Source organism: Mya arenaria, chromosome 2 (genome assembly GCF_026914265.1).
Source record: "Mya arenaria isolate MELC-2E11 chromosome 2, ASM2691426v1".
Lineage (NCBI taxonomy): Eukaryota > Metazoa > Mollusca > Bivalvia > Myida > Myidae > Mya > Mya arenaria.
Window position 1 is genome coordinate 67,481,721 of NC_069123.1, and position 19,724 is coordinate 67,501,444.

Below are 19,724 nucleotides of genomic sequence, written 5' to 3' on the forward strand. Positions count from 1 at the left end.
ACAACACTAAGATTTGTAATTCATGTGACTCAAGTTTAATACCATGAGTTCATGTGACTGAAGTTTAATATCATTCAAGTGTATGAGATAAGGCATGTTCACCCCTAAAATGTTGTTGGTATAATAAGATAGATGTACAATACTTAATGTTCACTTATTTCATTTTTAATGAATTGTGATATAGTGTAACAAACTATTTTTAAGTACACATCATTTTTTGTGTGGCAAATAACAATAAACAAATACATTCAATCTTACAATAATTTACTGTCCTTTAGACAACCTCCAATATTTCAAAAGAAGTTTGTGCAGAGCTGTTTTAAAAAATATTTAATTTTGTATAATTTACATAATAATAATACTAAAACCAGAATCCATTAAACATTCATGAGTTGGAATGCATAATGCACGCAAAATAGTCACAGTAGAATAAATATTATGAATCACTGAAAGGCCTGTTATATGTTAGCTATCATTATATGTCATTAATGAAGCTCAGTCCAGTTCCACAGGTGCCATATTCCTATTCTCTGAGGCAGGGGTCCCTGGGGTCACAGCAGGTGTTTGGGCAGGGCTAAACGAGGGGCCTGCTTCATCGTCGTCTCCTCCCAGCAAGCTCTGGATCAAGTTGCCTGGGAAACATAGGGGATATAGAAGCATATAACCTGATGCACGGACAACATTTATTGAACAGATATTCATACATGTAATGAACATTTATCTCAGTACATAAATTTCGGAAAAGAAAAAGTTCAAAACAGAAAGAGTGTAATATTAGTACTGGCAACATAGATGCAAGATCACGTGTTCCTCATGGGCGTTCATGGATAGCACACCACTGCTAACAATATCATTATTTAAGAAAGGTAGAAAGAATGTTAAAGATGAGCCCTGGCTGATGCTTGCAACCTCTGACAAAGATATTGATACTGTCACATCCATAGCAGAGCAAGACTCCTGTCTTACTGTAAAAGTGTCAGGCAACATATCTGTCTATGAATTTGATTTTAAAATCAACAAGAGCTGTCACAGAGACAGCGCACTCGACTATTCCGCCGCTTTTCAGTGTAAGGATTGAAAAGTTTTGGCGAAACATGCATGGATCACTGTTAGATTAGATTTCAATGCAATTCATGATGTGCTGAGATATTAACATAAATGAGGTTACATGGAAAATTTCAACCAGATTTTTTAAGTCTAATAATAAAGGGCAATTATTTGCAAAATACAGTTATATATCTTAGTTATTCAATTACATTGAGTGGTTGAATACCATTCTATAAAGTCTTAATACAATACAACTAGTAGTTGCTGAAAAATTAACCTATGTGTACTTACACGCAAAACCTTAACCAGAATTTCTGTGTCAAATAATAAAGGGCAATTATTTGCATTAAATGAAACTAGAGGTATCTTACATGGTTAATTAAGTAGGTTGGATGGTTGAGTACCATTGTATCGAGTCTCAATGCAATACATCAAGTAGTTGCTTTGATATTAAAATAATGTGTGCTTGCACACAAAACCTTAAGCAGAATTTCTAAGTCGAATAATAAAGTGCAATTATTTGCATTAATTGCAAACTAGAGTTATCTAACTTGGTTAATTAACCCTTTAGCACATAGACAAGTGGCCAGATTACACCTCCCAGTCAATAGCCAACTTACTGATAAGCAGTCCTTATCTGCATGGGTACTTTTCAGGATATTTGAAAATGAGAAAATGAACACAGCAGTATGACCTTAAAATCAATATAACTCCAAACAATTGTTTCCAAATCTTTTTTATGTGAATACATTTTTATAGATAATTAAATTATCTAATAAATGGTGTCAATAATGAAATATAAAATTATTATATTTCATCTGTGAATGCATTTCCAAGAAGGAATTGTAACATTTCTTTGAAATGTCATAATTGCATTAAATCAAAGGGTAATAAAATGCTGGGATCAATTATTACCCCTATCATAAAAAGACCCATATGGATTAAAAAGCCGACAATTTATGTTCTTGTGTATTAATACACAGAAATGTGGCAGGAATATCCGGTGTCATCCAGCTGAGAGATCCAGTCCAGAGTGTCTGTTTAACTTTATTACCCCCTCATAAAATTCTTTACAACAAGAGGGCCATGATGGCCCTGTATCGCTCACTTGTGCACTCATAAAGCAAATCACAAGGCACAGATGGCTCTTAGAGCTTAGAGAGGCGGGTATTGACCTCCATCTGTTTTCTCAAAGTACCCTGCACAGATGGGCTAGAAAGCTCATCTGCACCCAAACCAGATGGCCCAGCTGCAGTAGCAACCACAGGCACAGACCCCAGTGGATCTGTAAGGGCATCTCCACCCTCATCAGGCACTGCAGGATGCACATCATGACAGTGACAGCAATCATCTACCTCAAACTTGACCTAGATTTTATACAGAGGATCCTTTTGACCAAGTTGCATTAAGATTACGCTAAAATTGTGACCTCTATTGTGTTCACATGGTTTTTCTACTAATTGACCTAGTGACCTAGTTTTTGACCCGGGTTGACCCAATATCGAACCTGACCTAGCATATGTTAAGATGATCATTCTGTCCAAGTTTCATTAAGATTAGGCTAAAATTGTGATCTCTATTGTGTTCACAAGGTTTTTTTACTAATTGACCTAGTGACCTAGTTATTGACCGCGGATGGACCAATGTCGAACTTGACCTAGATGTTATAGAAATGATCATTCTGACCAAGTTGCATTAAGATTAGGCTAAAATTGTGACCTCTATTGTGTTCATAAGGTTTTTCTAATATCTGACCTAGTGACCTAGTTATTGACCGCGGATGACCCAATATCGAACATGACCCAGATTTTATAGAGATGATCATTCTGACCAAGTTGCATTAACATTAGGCTAAAATTGTGACCTCTATTGTGTTCACAAGGTTTTTCTACTAATTGACCTAGTGACCTAGTTATTGACGGTAATTGACCCAATATCGAACTTGACCTAGATTTTATAGAGATGATCATTCTGACCAAGTAACATTGAGATTAGGCTAAAATTGTGACCTCTATTGTGTTCACAAGGTTTTTTTACTATCTGACCTAGTGACCTAGTTATTGACCGCGGATGACCCAATGTGGAACTTGACCTAGATTTTATAAAGATGATCAGTCTGACCAAGATTCATAAAGATTAGGCTAAAATTGTGACCTCTATTGTGTTCATAAGGTTTTTCTAATATCTGACCTAGTGACCTAGTTATTGACTGCGGATGACCCAATATCGAACTTGACCCAGATTTTATAGAGATGATCATTCTGACCAAGTTGCATTAACATTAGGCTAAAATTGTGACCTCTATTGTGTTCACAAGGTTTTTCTACTAATTGACCTATTGACCTAGTTATTGACGGTAAATGACCCAATATCGAACTTGACCTAGATTTTATAGAGATGATCATTCTGACCAAGTTACATTTAGATTAGGCTTAAGTTGTGACCTCTATTGTGTTCACAAGGTTTTTATACTAATTGACCTAGTGACCTAGTTATTGACCGCGAATGACCCAATATCGAACTTGACCTATATTTTTCTAGAGATGATCATTCTGACCAAGTTGAATTGAGTTAAGCCTAAAATTGTGACCTCTATTGTGTTCACAAGGTTTTTCTACTAATTGACCTAGTGACCTAGTTTTTGACCTGGGTTGACCCAATATGGAACTTGACCTAGCTTATGTTAAGATGATCATTCTGACCAAGTTTCATTAAGATAAGGCTAAAATTGTGACCTCTATTTTGTTCACAAGGTTTTTCTAATAATTGACCTAGTGACCTAGTTATTGACTGCGTATGACCCAATATCGAACTTGACCCAGATTTTATAGAGATGATCATTCTAACCAAGTTGCATTAAGATTAGCCTAAAATTGTGACCTCTATTGTGTTCACAAGGTTTTTGTCCTAATTGACCTAGTGACCTAGTTATTGACCGCGGATGACCCAATATCGAACTTGACCTAGATTTTATAGAGATGATTATTCTGACCAAGTTGCATTGAGATTAGGCTAAAATTGTGACCTCTATTGTGTTCACAAGGTTTTTGTACTAATTGACCTAGTGACCTAGTTGTTGACCGCGGATGACCCAATATCGAACTTGACCTACATTTTATAGAGATGATCATTCTGACCAAGTTGCATTGAGATTAGGCTAAAATTGTGACCTCTATTGTGTTCACAGGGTTTTTCTACTAATTGACCTAGTGACCTAGTTTTTGACCTGGGTTGACCCAATATGGAACTTGACCTAGCTTATGTTAAGATGATCATTCTGACCAAGTTTCATTAAGATAAGGCTAAAATTGTGACCTCTATTTTGTTCACAAGGTTTTTCTAATAATTGACCTAGTGACCTAGTTATTGACTGCGTATGACCCAATATCGAACTTGACCCAGATTTTATAAAGATGATCATTCTGACCAAGTTGCATTAAGATTAGCCTAAAATTGTGACCTCTATTGTGTTCACAAGGTTTTTGTACTAATTGACCTAGTGACCTAGTTATTGACCGCGGATGACCCAATATCGAACTTGACCTAGATTTTATAAAGATGATCATTCTGACCAAGTTGCATTGAGATTAGGCTAAAATTGTGACCTCTATTGTGTTCACAAGGTTTTTGTACTAATTGACCTAGTGACCTAGTTATTGACCGTGAATGACCCAATATCAAACTTGACCTACATTTTACAGCGATGATCATTCTGACCAATTTGCATTGAGATTAGGCTAAAATTGTGACCTCTATTGTGTTCACAAGGTTTTTCTACTAATTGACCTAGTGACCTAGTTATTGACCGTGGATGACCCAATATCGAACTTGACCTAGATTTTATAGAGATGATCATTCTGACCAAGTTGCATTGAGATTAGGCTAAAATTGTGACCTCTAATGTGTTCACAAGGTATTTATACTAATTGACCTACTGACCTAGTTTTTGACCCCAGATGACCCAATATCGAACTTGGCCTAGATTTCATAGAGATGATCAGTCTGACCAAGTTTCATGAAGATTAGGTCAAAATTTTGACCTCTGTTGTGTTCACAAGGTTTTTCTAATAATTGACCTAGTGACCTAGTTATTGACTGCGGATGACCCAATATCGAACTTGACCTAGATTTTATAGAGATGATTATTCTGACCAAGTTGCATTGAGATTAGGCTAAAATTGTGACCTCTATTGTGTTCACAAGGTTTTTGTACTAATTGACCTAGTGACCTAGTTGTTGACCGCGGATGACCCAATATCGAACTTGACCTAGATTTTATAGAGATGATCATTCTGACCAAGTTGCATTGAGATTAGGCTAAAATTGTGACCTCTATTGTGTTCACAAGGTTTTTCTACTAATTGACCTAGTGACCTAATTATTGACCGTGGATGACCCAATATCGAACTTGACCTAGATTTTATAGAGATGACCATTCTGACCAAGTTGCATTGAGATTAGGCTAAAATTGTGACCTCTATTGTGTTCACAAGGTTTTTCTACTAATTGACCTAGTGACCTAGTTTTTGACCCCAGATGACCCAATATCGAACTTGACCTAGATTTTATAGAGATGATCAGTCTGACCAAGTTTCATAAAGATTAGGTCAAAATTGTGACCTCTATTGTGTTCACAAGCAATTGTGAACGGACGGACGGACGGACGACGGACGAAGAGTGATCACAAAAGCTCACCTTGTCACTACGTGACAGGTGAGCTAAAAAGAAAGCCGAGAAATGTTTTCAAAGTAATGAATTAAAAGATCTAGATCATGAAACGCTTGCACAAATGTGTTTACTTGACCTATTTTACGACCGGAACCATGCTGGCCATTTAGCTCAGCAGAAAATTTACTCATCATTTTCTCGGCTACTTATTGTTTCTATTGTTTGTAACACAAAATATTATCTTCAAATAATTATAATCTTTATTGATTTTAATGGTTAATTCAACTGACATAATATATTCAATGATTTACGCATCAAGGTTTTTGGGGAAATTCCATACTGTACAGTACTGCTATTCCTCGAGGTTTTATTACGTCACAGTGGGATCTCATACCTGTGATTGGCAGTATAAATAATAACCTTCAAGTTTTAGCAGACGACATTTTCGAGGGAAAATCAATACACAAAAGGTTAAGCTTTAGCTTTATAAACATCCGGGATATTGTTTACAAAGAGAGATGCAAAATTGAAGTATTGAAATGACCCTATTGAAATATGCGGGAGATGCGTTATATCCAGTAGTGTATAGGGTCGGCCAGATGCGTTTACATCTGCTAATGAGCTATGTCGGCCTATCTCGTATACATGCGCTAAAGGGTTAAGTAGGTTGGATGGTTGAGTACCATTGTATCAAGTCTGAATGAAATATTTCAAGTAGTTGCTGAGATATTAACCTATGTGTGCTTGCACGCAAAACCTTAATCAGAATATCTAAGTCGAATAATAAAGGCCTATTATGTGCATTAAATGCAAAGTAGATTATCTTACTTGTTTAATTAATTAGGTTGGATGGTTGAGTACCATTGTATCAAGTCTCAATGCAATACCACAAGTAGTTGCTGAGATATTAACCTATGTGTGCTTGCACGCAAAACCTTAACCAGAATTTCTAAGTCGAATAATAAAGGCCTATTATTTGAAAAAAATGCAAACTAGAGTTATTTAACTTGTTTAATTAAGTAGGTTGGATGGTTGAGTACCATTGTATCAAGTCTCAATACAATACCTCAAGTAGTTGCTGAAATATTAACCTATGTGTGCTTGCAGGCAAAACCTTAACCAGAATTTCTAAGTTGAATAATAAAGGCCTATTATTTGCATTAAATGCAAAGTAGAGTTATCTAACTTGGTTAATTAAGTTGGTTAGATGGTTGAGTATCATTGTATCAAGTCTCAATGCAATACCTCAAGTAGTTGCTGAGATATTAACCTATGTGTGCTTGCACACAAAACCTTAACCAAGGTGTGACGCCGACGCCGACGCTTGGGTGAGTAGTATAGCTCTCCATATTCTTCGAATAGTCGAGCTAAAAATGTGCAAAGTTTGTGTTCGTTGATGCTCCACTTGTTAACCCCAGAACAGAAGCTGGTACATGTTGAAAGGCGTTGGCGTTGCCATATAAATTCAAAGACAACGACACTATGGGTTTAATAGAGATTGCCAAAGGTGATGAAACATGGCTCTATACTAGCCACAGAATATTGCAACACCATGATTATAGAGCATTGCAACATCAAATCAAACCCCCAGACTTACACCTTGATTCTTTTAATTGAATCCCCACATCAGGTAGTCAGTAGTACAGTAGTGTATACGTTGACATAGTTTTTGAAACATGCAGTGACATTGAAAGTGCCTTATAGCCGTGTTTAGACAGTACAAAAAAGGACAGTTAGTATAGGCATTTCCAGACTGGATTTCACAGCTTAAAAAATGTGATGACGCCAAGAGGAAATTCTTAATTAAGGAACTAAAATAGGCACTTTTGCCCAGAATCAAGGTATAACAGTAATGCGCCATTGTTGACATTATTTATAAAATGCTCTTCATCATTATTCTTGTGTAAAAAAAATCTAAAACACAGAATAATAAGTTTTAAATGTATGTTAATGGTGCACATTAATTCTAATGGCTCCACTCGGGTCCATATAACTAACAATGGAACAGGTTTTAACCTTTCAATCATTATGTGAAATATGTACAAGAACAAAGAGGTATACCGAAGAAGCCGGACTGTGACTGGGATTTTGGAGGTGGGACACCAAAAAACAGCTGCCCTATTCTGTCCAGGTACTGAAATACAAGAAATAACTTCCATCCATTTTATTTTAGCAAAACACTGAGCTTTTAAGCAGAAAAAATAATCTCTTGTTTATAATGAAAACTATTGGTATTAAAAATGAATGAACAAAGGTTCCTACAAAAAAACTGAAACATTGGAACAAAAGAACACATTAAAACACAAATCTATTCAACAGCAGTCAAAATACTATTGCATCTACTGGCATTCTCATTTCTCTTTATTTTGTTCAATTCTAAAAGTCATACCGAATTTTGGTCTCGAAAAAACAAACAAGCACCAATTCGATTTTTTGCACAAACCTCTCTATATGATGGGTCTCTGCTAATGGATGTCTGGTACTTTTCACAAAGGACAACAAAGACTGCTAATTTACCACTGAAACCAGAAAATAACAAAACATGCCAATAGGTAAAGTAAGCATCATGAGGGCAAGTAATTAAAGCCCATAAAAGGTATTCATTTTTTGTTCAATTTTACTCAACAGCACAATCTTACTTAGGTAAGAACTGATGTCACATGTTCATATGTTTGTTCTTAACAATTTGGATTAATTCCTTTTTTTCAATGGAACCAATGTTACACACTTTCTAAATCATTTACAAATTAAGTGAAAAAAGACCCCCAACCTTAGATCCTAATGGCAAAGCGAATATTAGGATATATGATTTAAATTCCGTTGTTTTTATTAATGATATTCTTAACCCTGCTAAGCGATTAACTTTTATATGTTATGTAAAGATATCACTGGAAGATACAGTACAAGTGTTTACATGATAGTCGACTGGTGAGAAACAATGTAATTATGAATGTTAAGTTCTAATTTACAAAAGACATGGAGCAATCGGAACCAAGCACTTGACTTTTATTACAACAAAACAAAACTATATTGTTATTTCATTAAAGGCTTAGTTAGGCATTACATTAAAGACTTTGACATTTCAATATGGGCCACGTGATTTTGGATCTCGAGACATACATTTTCTTTTTTTATTGGGTATTTCAATTTAACGACATTTCAGGTTAGCAAAACTAAAAATTTCATGATTGATATCTCTAAAACAGGGTAAGATACATTTTTACAAGTTACATATATCACCATTCACTGTGCATTTCTTACACTTAAATTTGACGTCACACACTCTTGACGTCATAACAAAAGTATGATACTGATATTACATGCAAACTTAACATATCAATATTCCTTCTTACTCATAGTTAAAGGTTTCATCATAACACAGAATATTTATTGAACATAAATAAAGAAAAGTTTTTTCAAACAATCGTGTCATTTGAACGATAAATGCAATAAATGCAGTCAAAATAAGTTGGGATGAAAAATGTGGTTGCTATGGAAAAAGGAGTTTTTGTGATAAGTCAACATTTTCATAAATCATTATTTCATATATAAAAGTACTGGCGGAAGCCCAAAAATTGCACAATGCAGCTCACATAACAATAAAACTTTTTGCCAATATTGTAAAATAATGGTAATGATTTCTTTATTTCATATAAAGGGTTTTCGACAAGTGTTAATCAACTTCTTTGTTTTAACAAGCTTAACTTACTAGCCAAAATAGAGCCATAGATTGGTTTGATATGAAATGGGACATATATTAAGTTTCTGAGATATATTACTCAAAACTGGCTTACCTTTCTAATGCTAACAGTAGAAACCATATAAAGTTGAGAAGTGGCTTGATGTATGGCGGCCCCTGTTCTACCTCAGGATGCTGTTTTGTATAGGTTGTGAACACCACATGGGCAGTGTCTTTGTTTTTCAGGCACAAAAATCTATATTGAAGCAAACATACATTCTTCAGGGTTAGGTGTTTACAAGTCTGAATGATTTCTTACCATATTGCAGTCACTGTCACTATCATTGCAGACATTAACGAGAGATGTTTGTCAAACATTATGCCCCCCTAAGCGACATGTTATCAGGATTATTTGGATTAAATGAAATATGCATGGACCAAAATGACAGCTGATTTGTCATTGACATTGAATGCCTTTGAGGCAGTTTTAAGATTATGACCATTCAAAGTGTGAGGAACAGAGGATAGTATGAACAGTATTTGCAGATACAATGTATCCTCTTAGCAGCAGGGAATGAGTAAACACGATGAAATTTTAATGATGAATATGAATTATGATCTTTGACATTATCCAAAATCCATCAAGTGGTCACCCAAAACCTAAATGTCAAGTTTGAGGGCAATGGGTGCAGGAATTGTCAAGTATCACACAGACAAGCTTTTTCCATTCAAGGTCACTGTGACCTTGACCTTTGACGGTAAAATTAAAAGGGGTCATCTATAGGTCAGGCCCAACCCCAAGACAAGTTTGAAAGCCATGGGTGCAGGCATAATCCAGTTATCACTCGAACAACATTTTCACAATCAAGGTCCCTGTCATCTACTGGTCAGGCCCAGCCTCCATGTCAAGTTTGATGATCATAGGTCCAGGCATTGTTGAGATATCACTGGGAGAAGCTTTAACTTTTTGCATTAAAGGTCACTGTGACCTTTGGCCCGATGACCCCCAAAATCAATAGGGGTCATCTACTGGTCAGGCCCAACCTTCATGTCAAGTTTGATGACCATACTTCGAGGAATTATCAAGTTTGCCTTCAAGGTCACTGTGACCTTGACCTTTGACCCGATGACCCCTTAAATCAATAGGGGTCATCTACTGGTCAGGCCCAACCTCCGAGTCAAGTTTGAGGGCCATGGGTGCAGGCATTTTTGAGTTATCACTTGGACAACATTTTACCATTCACGGTCACTGTGACCTTGACCTTTGACCCAATGACCCCTATTGGTTTTAGGGGTCATCTACTGGTCAGGCCAAGCCTCCATGTCAAGTATGATGACCATAGGTCTAGGCATTGTTGAGTTATCACACGGACAAGCTTTAAAATCCTTTTAGCATTAAAGATCACTGTGACCTTGACCTTTAACCAATGACCCCTATAATCAATAGGGGTCATCTACTGGTCAGGCCCAACCTTCATGTCAAGTTTGATGACGATACGTCCAGGAATTGTTGTGTTTTCACTCTGACAAGCTTTGGTGTACTGACGGGCCGACCTACCGACCGACATGTGCAAAGCAATATACCCCTCTTCTTCGAAGGGGGGCACATTTGGATAAAATGAACCAAAACATAATACATTATCATCATGTGATAAAACTTTGGAAAACATGAACCGAGCATAATATATATTTATCAATTGATAAAAACTTTGGATAATATGAATAAAAAATAATCATTATGAGATAAAACTTTGGATAAACATTTTTATCATGTAATGTGTAATATAGATCACAACCTGTCAGACTTTCTTCAGTTATTACTTAACTGTACAGTCAGGTGCATTAAACAAGTCAGGTGCTTTAAACAAAGTTAAAGCGTTACAAAAACATTTTCAGGAAGAACAAATGTTGACAATCTGCATGCAGCTTATAACCAACTTACTGCAAAACAGTTTGAGCTATAAACAAGTCCACCTCAGATGGATAGCCCAATGCAGTATGGTATTCCACCAACATTGTTGCCAGGTTTTTACCATCAAATGAGTGTAGGTAGTGATATCTCGCTTGAACATAGTTTTTCTCTGTAAAAAAACACAACATTTAACATTTACAAGAGTGTCGTAGAGGGAATGACAATGCTCATTTGGTTGTTCTTTTTAGTCGAAAATAAATCCTGGTGTGGCTTTATCAAGCATTTTGCAAATAAACTATGAGGCTGGTAGGGTACATGTAACATACATGCCATATTTATGGTGACCTTCCTCCCTCCAGCGGATTTTGAGATTAGCCTGGGGAATTTTTTATGTGTCTAAAAAATGGGTCATTATCTCATAAATTATATTGTTCTACATTTTACTCAATCAAACACAATCAGGTCTGGATCAAAATTCCGGGGGTTCTTTTCCCCCACAGAGCAGGAATTCTAAAAAGCATTTCATCTTTCCATAACCCAACACAGAAACAAACATTTTTTGTGAAGCTTTATATACCGATATTAATGCTTTTTGGAACAATTGCTAATTAATTTTTCAATATAGACACCCATGATGTTGACCTTAGACCAACTGACCCCCAAATTGTTAAGAGTCATGTACTAACCATGACCAATATACATACCAAGTTTGAAGATTCTACGACAAGTAATACAAACCTTATCAATTGGAAATGCTGACATTACACCACATATAACAAGGATGACGCTGACAGACCAAGAATGTTCTATGTTTCTGCCATGCTTTGCAAGTGATACATAAAGGACTTCAACACTGTAAGCCAAACATTAATTGATAATGATATTTAAATAATCTATGACTTTTCTCTTGTGGGGTTGTGTGTGTCATTTATATCATTGAGCTTATTATTGTGCACTAAAACGATCTCAGTTTATAATACAACATAGTTCCATTGTATGATTCATGTATTAGAGTCAATCATTTCATTTAAACTCCATACCTTGCCAGAAGAGTAGTCCACATTTCTTGTGCATGTCAGGATGGCCGGCCCTGTGATCGGGTTCCACCTTTATCGTCCAGCGGAGGGCGTTATTTAGGTAGGTGTGACGTTCCTGATTCTCATTCTCCATGATACGCAGAAGGTCTACTACCTTGTCTAATTAACATGAAATTTCCGATTGAAATGAGATCTCAAAATACATGTTTTAATTCATGAATACGTTATTTACTACGAATTTCATTAAAAAATAACAAAGACATTTTATTTAGAAAACTTTTGTTCTTCAGTTTGTGAAACACCAAATAGTTCAGATATTTACAACCTGATGCAAGTTTAGTAATATTAAAGTAAAATGTTGTCAACCTTTTAAAAAATATATACTTTTTATAGTGTAGAATAAATTTCTGCTCCTTATGATTAAAAGTAAAATAATGAAAACATATAGAATTCATTGACTAAATCCTTTAAAACAGTATTACCTGTAATATCATCTGAAACAGGAGTATTGGCTGTGTTCAAAACTTCAACCATCAACAGAGCCAAGTCTGATCCACTCCCATACTGAAACAAGCCAATTTATCAATTCATATCAAATAAACTACAATCCTGCTTTAAGATTTTAATATTTTAACTTTAATCGTTCAGTGATGTTTTTCAATTATGAAGAATAAACAAGTTCTAAATTTGAAAAAAAAATCATAAAACCTAGGATGATCTTTAAAAAAAACATGGACTTCTGTAGGGATGAAAAGACCCAAAAAGGCAGTTTCAACAGAAAAATCCTGCATTTATTTTCAAAAATAAATACTCATGCTGTACTATCTAATGTATTGGATCTCAAAGTCAAATGGAGTTTTATTGATTTGTGCAATTAATAATTTAATCTGTTTTACATATTGAATTTTTCAATGGAGAGTAACTGAGTTAATGCCTAAAAGGCATTTGCTTTTTAGGCAGCTTCTTCACAACTAAGTTCCATTAACAACCTTCAATATGATCCTCAGCCAACAAACAGTGTACAGGAACTTTTTGGGCATACTGAACATTAATTTGTTCACTGAACAACGTTAAGGTTTTTAAAAAAAGTGTAAAATCAAAGTTTAATCAAAGTCAGTACATATCTTGTTCCATGAACATCACTTACAATGTAAGTTTCCATAAATGGGTGTATTTTGGTAAGATACCAGCCATATTTCAGTCATTTCAATCTGTATGTACTGTATGCATATTTAGCCTATAAGAAACTAAAGTAGAAACATAACTTAGGACTTAAATGTTTTGGGACCAGTCAAAACTCCCAGACACTTTTGTCCTCTTTTCTTTGAAGTTGAAAACAACTATTTACCATCTATCAACTCTGATGAATCTTAATCTTGCAAAATATGACTAATTTTAAATAGGTATTGCATAACAACACTTTGGCAATGAGTTGACATCAATGCTATCACAATACTACGACCATTTTCTTATAAAAGACAAGCTAAAAACACAAATCATATTACCTGTTTATGTTTCAGTAATGTAAGGGATCCGTTATACAACAGGTCAATGGCTTCTGCATACTTCTTAGCAGCACTGTACCTTTAAAATTAAGAAATTAAGTGTAACATGTGTGTTTCCATTTATATGTTTGCTAAAATGGATGTGTTTACAATAAGAAAACTTTTTAACATCAATATAAATATGCTATGCTTTCAACTAGGTCTAGAACCAAAGAGTCAATCCTCATTTTCAAGAGTCAAAGTCAGATTTTCAAAAGTCCTGTTTTTCTAGATTTATAGCGTTAATTTGCAAGTCATGTATCCCATCCTATCAGTCATAAGATGTTACTAATTTAAATATTTTACAAAACATTAATACAATATTAAAATTTTCAGTACTTCACAGAGATATATAACTTACTTATTAAATCACGGGATCATAGTAGCCTCAGAATTTAGTAGGAAGTTTGACTTCAAACATGAACATTAACAATCCACCATGCGTAAATTCTCATAAAAAAAAATAATAATAAATTGTCCTCTGAGAACGTTTAAATCATGGCCGATATATTTGCACTTAGCCATGTTCTTTATACTTTCCTGTAGGTGTTGACATTTTGAGAACAAACACATATAATATAAGGTTATTGCTTTACAAAACTTTTTTTTCTTGACGGGTTATTGTTTACAATACCAGTCATCGAAAATAGACTTTTGGATGAACAAGCCCGAATTCTGATACTATTGCATGGAATCATATTTTTGAACAAGCCCTGCTATATAAAATTCCGAATTTGAGCAAGCCCGGGTGCCATTTTATCAGTGCAGGGCTTGCGGGCTTGTGCCAATTTCGACCACTGCAATACACCGTCAGAAAGAATATTGCTAAATGTATTAGTATTGCATGGTATAAAATAACCATCACCATTTTCACACAAAAAAAAATTGTCACTGTTAACAAACATGGAAGCCAATGGTGGCAGTCGATTTTAACATTTTTTAAAGTGTCCTATAACCCATCACCAGGGCTTCTAAAAACCAGCAATTTGCCGGTCTGGATCGATTTTGACCAAGCCAGACCGATTCCAGTTTCAAAAAGTGTAAAAAAAATTGGTCCGAAATTTTCTAATTTTTTTTTGTAATTTCGGTCCAAAACGACTGAGTCAGTAAAAGATGTAAAAATTGTAATACACAACCATTCACACATTCAAAACTACATCCAATAGGTCATAAAAGTGTCGTGGTTACCATGAGACCGATGCGAGCAGCTGCTTTTTCCGCTACGCTGATCACTCTAAAGCCTATCTGTTAATGACAGACGCTTGCAATCAGTCCAATCACGTGTTTTGGTATAAGCAGAAGACACAATTAAACAAACTAGGTGTTAATTATCTGCTTGCAGCTTTCCTGATTAAATGTGTTAAAATCAGTCCATATTTTCACATGGCAATATGCTATGTCGTCGTCGATCACTACATGATATCCGTTTGTTGATAACAAAACGGTTAAATTTAAATGGTTATAAAGAACCATTGCTGGTTAAAAACGGTTTTAAAGATAAACGCATGTCATTGTTAATCCGTAAAAGCATTAAAATACCGAATTAATTTAAGTAATAATATATATAGGATATCAACAGCGATACGCTTGATGTCTGACAGCTGAGTCTGCCGCTTACGTCATGTTTATTTGTAATGAAAAAATTGTTGTCGAAATCACCATTTTAGCTTGTTGCCCCGATTATAAATCTAGATATATACTATTATTCAAGATTACCAGTTGAATGTTGACCCACTAAAGAAGCATTAAGCAAATAAATCATAATACTGTTTCACTTTTTGTCGTCTGACCGCCTCCCGACAGCCAAAGTTAATTTCGATCGCCGTTTTTGTTAGAAAAGCCACAGAACTCGATGAGTATCTCATTTGAATTAAACTTGTATCAATGACTATACGAATCGGCTATGCTGGCTCTAGAGCCCTCTTACAAATTGCCACATCGCAACAAATATTGACAGGAAAGACACCGCGAAAATGTATGACATGATTTTTTTTTTTGGTGGGGGGGGGGGGGGGGGCCCGCCGGGTCCGGACCGATTGAGGTTCCAAAGTTTTAGAAGCTCTGCCCATAACATAGATTAAAAGTTTTTTTCTCGAGTTTTCAAATTTTTTTTTGGACTGGGTCTTATAACCACTATCGTCTTATAACCAGTCATTTACGGTAGTCATTAAATGATGTCAGGTAGAAGTTATTCGGGTTAAATAGCAGAGAGTATTTTTTTGTGGAATATATTGTTCTGCATCATATTTGTATATGACATATATATTTGTACACTGTCTCATAAGATTAAAACAATTCATACAGAAGTACAACTATTTTTTTTTTAAATATGGCATGTATGACTTATAGAAATTTACTTCAGGTCAATCATATTTGGTATGAAAAATCAAAAAAACTAATTGATAATCAAATTCATGCTGAGTGAGAGCCTGGTTAAACTACCTGAGTTAGGTAAAAATCCCAATTAGATTTTGACACAAAAATTTCAAAAGAAGTTCTTACTCAATAAGGCCAAAAAAAAAATATGTGTGTTTCAGGTTACATGATCAAAAAAAATAGGGACGGTAGGCAGGCTTTTTTTTTTTTTTTTTTTTTTTTTTTTTTTTTATACCGTCACATATTTGGTATCTTTGACAACTACTATATGATGCCATTAAAGATGCCATTTTTCGATGTTTTGAATATTTTATAACATTATAATAATTTAATTGGTGCACTTTCAGGACCATACATGTACACTATTTAAATGAAGACCCATACAACCAATTACAGCAAACCAAAGGAAACAAGATGCTGCACATGTTTATGTTTGTCAGTTTCTGTTAGGACGTCTGTGGAAACACCAAATTAGTACTATTATCCTGTCATTTTTCTTGCTAAAAGATCAATATTAAAAACAAACAACTTGTATTTTTATTTCTTTGTTTCTTTATTACTATCAATAAACCAACACTGTGAAATCAGAAAGGCTTATTTTATCCATTAACCCTTGACTCCATGTATGCTACATTTAAAAAAAAAATGCATTGTATTCTAATTTTGATCACTCTTGCAAATATTATCGAAAACTGAGCATTTGCTCCTGAGGAGCAAATGCTCCATTTCCCATATTATTAAATACAAAACATTCATAATAATTAATTGGAATTTTATGGGAAAAAATAAAATGCCAATTATGAATGTTTTGTATTGTGTTTTTAATGTTAAATATTATTATTAAAGGATTAAATGTAGAGTCAGTAAAATATACATTTAGCTTTCATGCAGCTTTGTCAAAGATATATAGCCCTAACTCCAGTTACTTGATAAGGCTGTGCACAGTATTTCACACTTCACAATTCCAACACAAGTATATGTTATTAATTCAAACAAAAAGGGTATGTGTTGCTTTCATACATTTAAAAAAACAATGCAGCTTTCTGCAAAACAGTTAACTCCGCTTATAACCTCGCCAAATCTGCCCTATTTGGTGGCTTTGGTTTACACTTCTTAAGCATCGAATGCCCTCGTAATGGGGACATTTCTTTATGTTGAGTGACAGAATAGCAGACGCCATTATCTGCAGTGTACGAATTTCGGATTTGATTCCACTAGCCCATTCGGGCTACCAGATAGGAAATTTTACTAGCCCAAAACCAATTTCACTAGCCCAAACTTAAATATTATAAAGTATCACTTGTTCATAATAATTTTTGGAAGTTTAAATACGATTCCACAACGATTTTGATCATCTAATCAAGCACATTCATACAGTTTCAATAAATGTTCCCCAATCTGAACAATGCGTCAATAATAAATTATAGTCATACATATATTAGTGTTGTCATCCAAAGTTCAGTAACTAATAAAGTTTTCAAAAAGGTGATAAAAAGAGAAAAATATTTTCTGAACATATCATTTATTAGTTTCTGAACATATCATTTATTAAATGGAAAAAAATATGCATGTACTGTAAGTTCCGTTATCCAATGCATCCTTGTCAAATCCGATATCCACCAGCAATTGTGCAATGACATTTTTCTCTTTTCAACTTTCAGTTTCACTTTGAAGTTTCGGAAGAAACAACAAAAATATATCGATGTTTATATTGCCAATATTTCTATAATTGTTCTTTAAAATAAATGGCAAAGCAATTCAAAGGTATAAAATAGAACCTTACTGTACTGTACACTGACAACGAGTACTTTATCCGACAGTTTTCCTTTCACTTTGATTAAATTTGTCAGAAGTAAACGGGCACCTGTTTTCTGTGCATTTAAGACGATGTTTATAGAATGGTTATTTTGTGTTCGCATTAAAAACTTAAATATCTTTCTTTTTATTTCAGCAAATAAATAAAATATATTTAAACGAAATAAATAAAATATCAATGTTGATATTGCTATTTTAGCATTGTTGATTTGCATTGTCATCAAAGTTGTCGAAACTGCCGATGTTATCCGTTAATTTACATAATGGGCGGAGTTATTGACGTCATAGAGTTTGACTGCGGCTATAAATAGACACACTTACTGGTTAGAAACTGATCGATAATAACTTGTCACTTCAGGCGTTAATTAATTTTGACATGTGTTTATTATATTCATTGATTAAATAAACAAACATTCAGCACATGGCTTGAGCCCTGAATCGCAGAGCAATAAGCTTTTTGATCATCGTAAATTTCGGCGAATCAGACTTCGCCGTTGTCAAGGCGACTTAGTCGTTCCAGTCGCCCTGAAGAACGCGTTCTTAAATAATAAGGTTTTGCGTATTAAAAATATGATGTGTTACGCGTTTAATTGGTATGTGTTTTTTTTTTTTAAATCACATTAGGAAAAAAACGGTAGCCCGGTCGGGCTAGTTTCTGTGGAAAATCGGAAGCCCCAGCTGAAATTTGGTAGCCTCGGGCTATCGGGCTACCGCGAATTTCGAACACTGTATCTGTCGCCTGCTTACTCCTACGCAGTGCGCTCAGACGCTCTATCGATTTTTCCGGGATGAATAAAATACACGTTTAAAGCGTCTGACGACATTGAGGAATATTTGGGTAGGATAAAAAAATTACGGTCGGCGGGCGCGGAACAGACACGGCCGGGTAACCGGAAACACACAATTTTTTTTTTTACGCCTAATGAATTTATCCAAATCATAATTGATTCTTGCTGGCAAACTATAAAGGTTTGACAATACTCTATATATTACTACCAGATCATTGGTTTATACCAAGTAGACACAACAAAAAGGTAGATCAATATGGCTGAATTGCATTTCATTTTTGTTTAATCTGGGCAGTATCATTCACAAATTTGGCCATTTCAATGCGTTTTGTCTCAATCTTGTGTGTATAGGGGGTGTGTAGTGTCTGCTCTTCAACTTCAATCCAAGGAAAGTATAGTTTTCAATAAATCCTTAACTGATAAAATATTATTATAACATGATTTGATATCATTCTTCTGACTTCAAAAATGCACAACAAAGGCCTTTAAAGGACTGCTTAATTATAACACACACGTGTTTAATAAAAGTTGACAGCAAGATATGACCATTGAAACGGAAAATTCACATGAAAGTTAGTATAATAATAGAAATATTGAAACAATCTTTATGACATTGATCGGTTAGATTATACCTAAAATAAAGTGTTCTTAACATCTGGTGTGCTTCGTAGAAATCCCCTGAATCGATACATTTTTGACATTTTGCTAGAACTCTCTGTGTGCCAGCTGCCATTTTGGAAAAAATTCGAATTTAGTTAACGAAATATATAATCATCGTTTATTTTTCGGGATTAATCACTCCATTTCCATTAAAACAAAGATGCACAGTGATAATTATTAATTCAGGAATTAATTTAA

At 34.7% G+C, this 19,724-nt stretch overlaps 1 protein-coding gene across 1 annotated transcript; it reads right to left on the reverse strand.

The window, feature by feature from the left end:
* Positions 1 to 247: 247 nt before the first annotated feature.
* Positions 248 to 19,605, reverse strand: LOC128241453 (Golgi to ER traffic protein 4 homolog). The gene is made up of 9 exons (XM_052958385.1): positions 19,499 to 19,605; positions 13,849 to 13,927; positions 12,826 to 12,907; positions 12,347 to 12,502; positions 11,337 to 11,475; positions 9,510 to 9,650; positions 8,159 to 8,234; positions 7,777 to 7,849; positions 248 to 632 (listed from the first exon to the last, which is right to left on the reverse strand). The coding sequence occupies exons 1-9, from the start codon at positions 19,597 to 19,599 to the stop codon at positions 496 to 498; spliced, it is 984 nt and encodes a 327-aa protein (XP_052814345.1). The 5' UTR covers positions 19,600 to 19,605; the 3' UTR covers positions 248 to 495.
* Positions 19,606 to 19,724: the final 119 nt, after the last annotated feature.

Bases quoted from the DNA above. Each gene is read 5' to 3' on its own strand.
- LOC128241453 (XM_052958385.1), bottom strand. From the start codon at position 19,599: ATGGCAGCTGGCACACAGAGAGTTCTAGCAAAATGTCAAAAATGTATC. The intron at 12,503-12,825 runs GTAATACTGTTT...CATGTTAATTAG, and splicing joins TGTTTCAGATGATATTACAG to ACAAGGTAGTAGACCTTCTG. The intron at 7,850-8,158 runs GTTTGTGCAAAA...CTTGTATTTCAG, and splicing joins GAGACCCATCATATAGAGAG to TACCTGGACAGAATAGGGCA.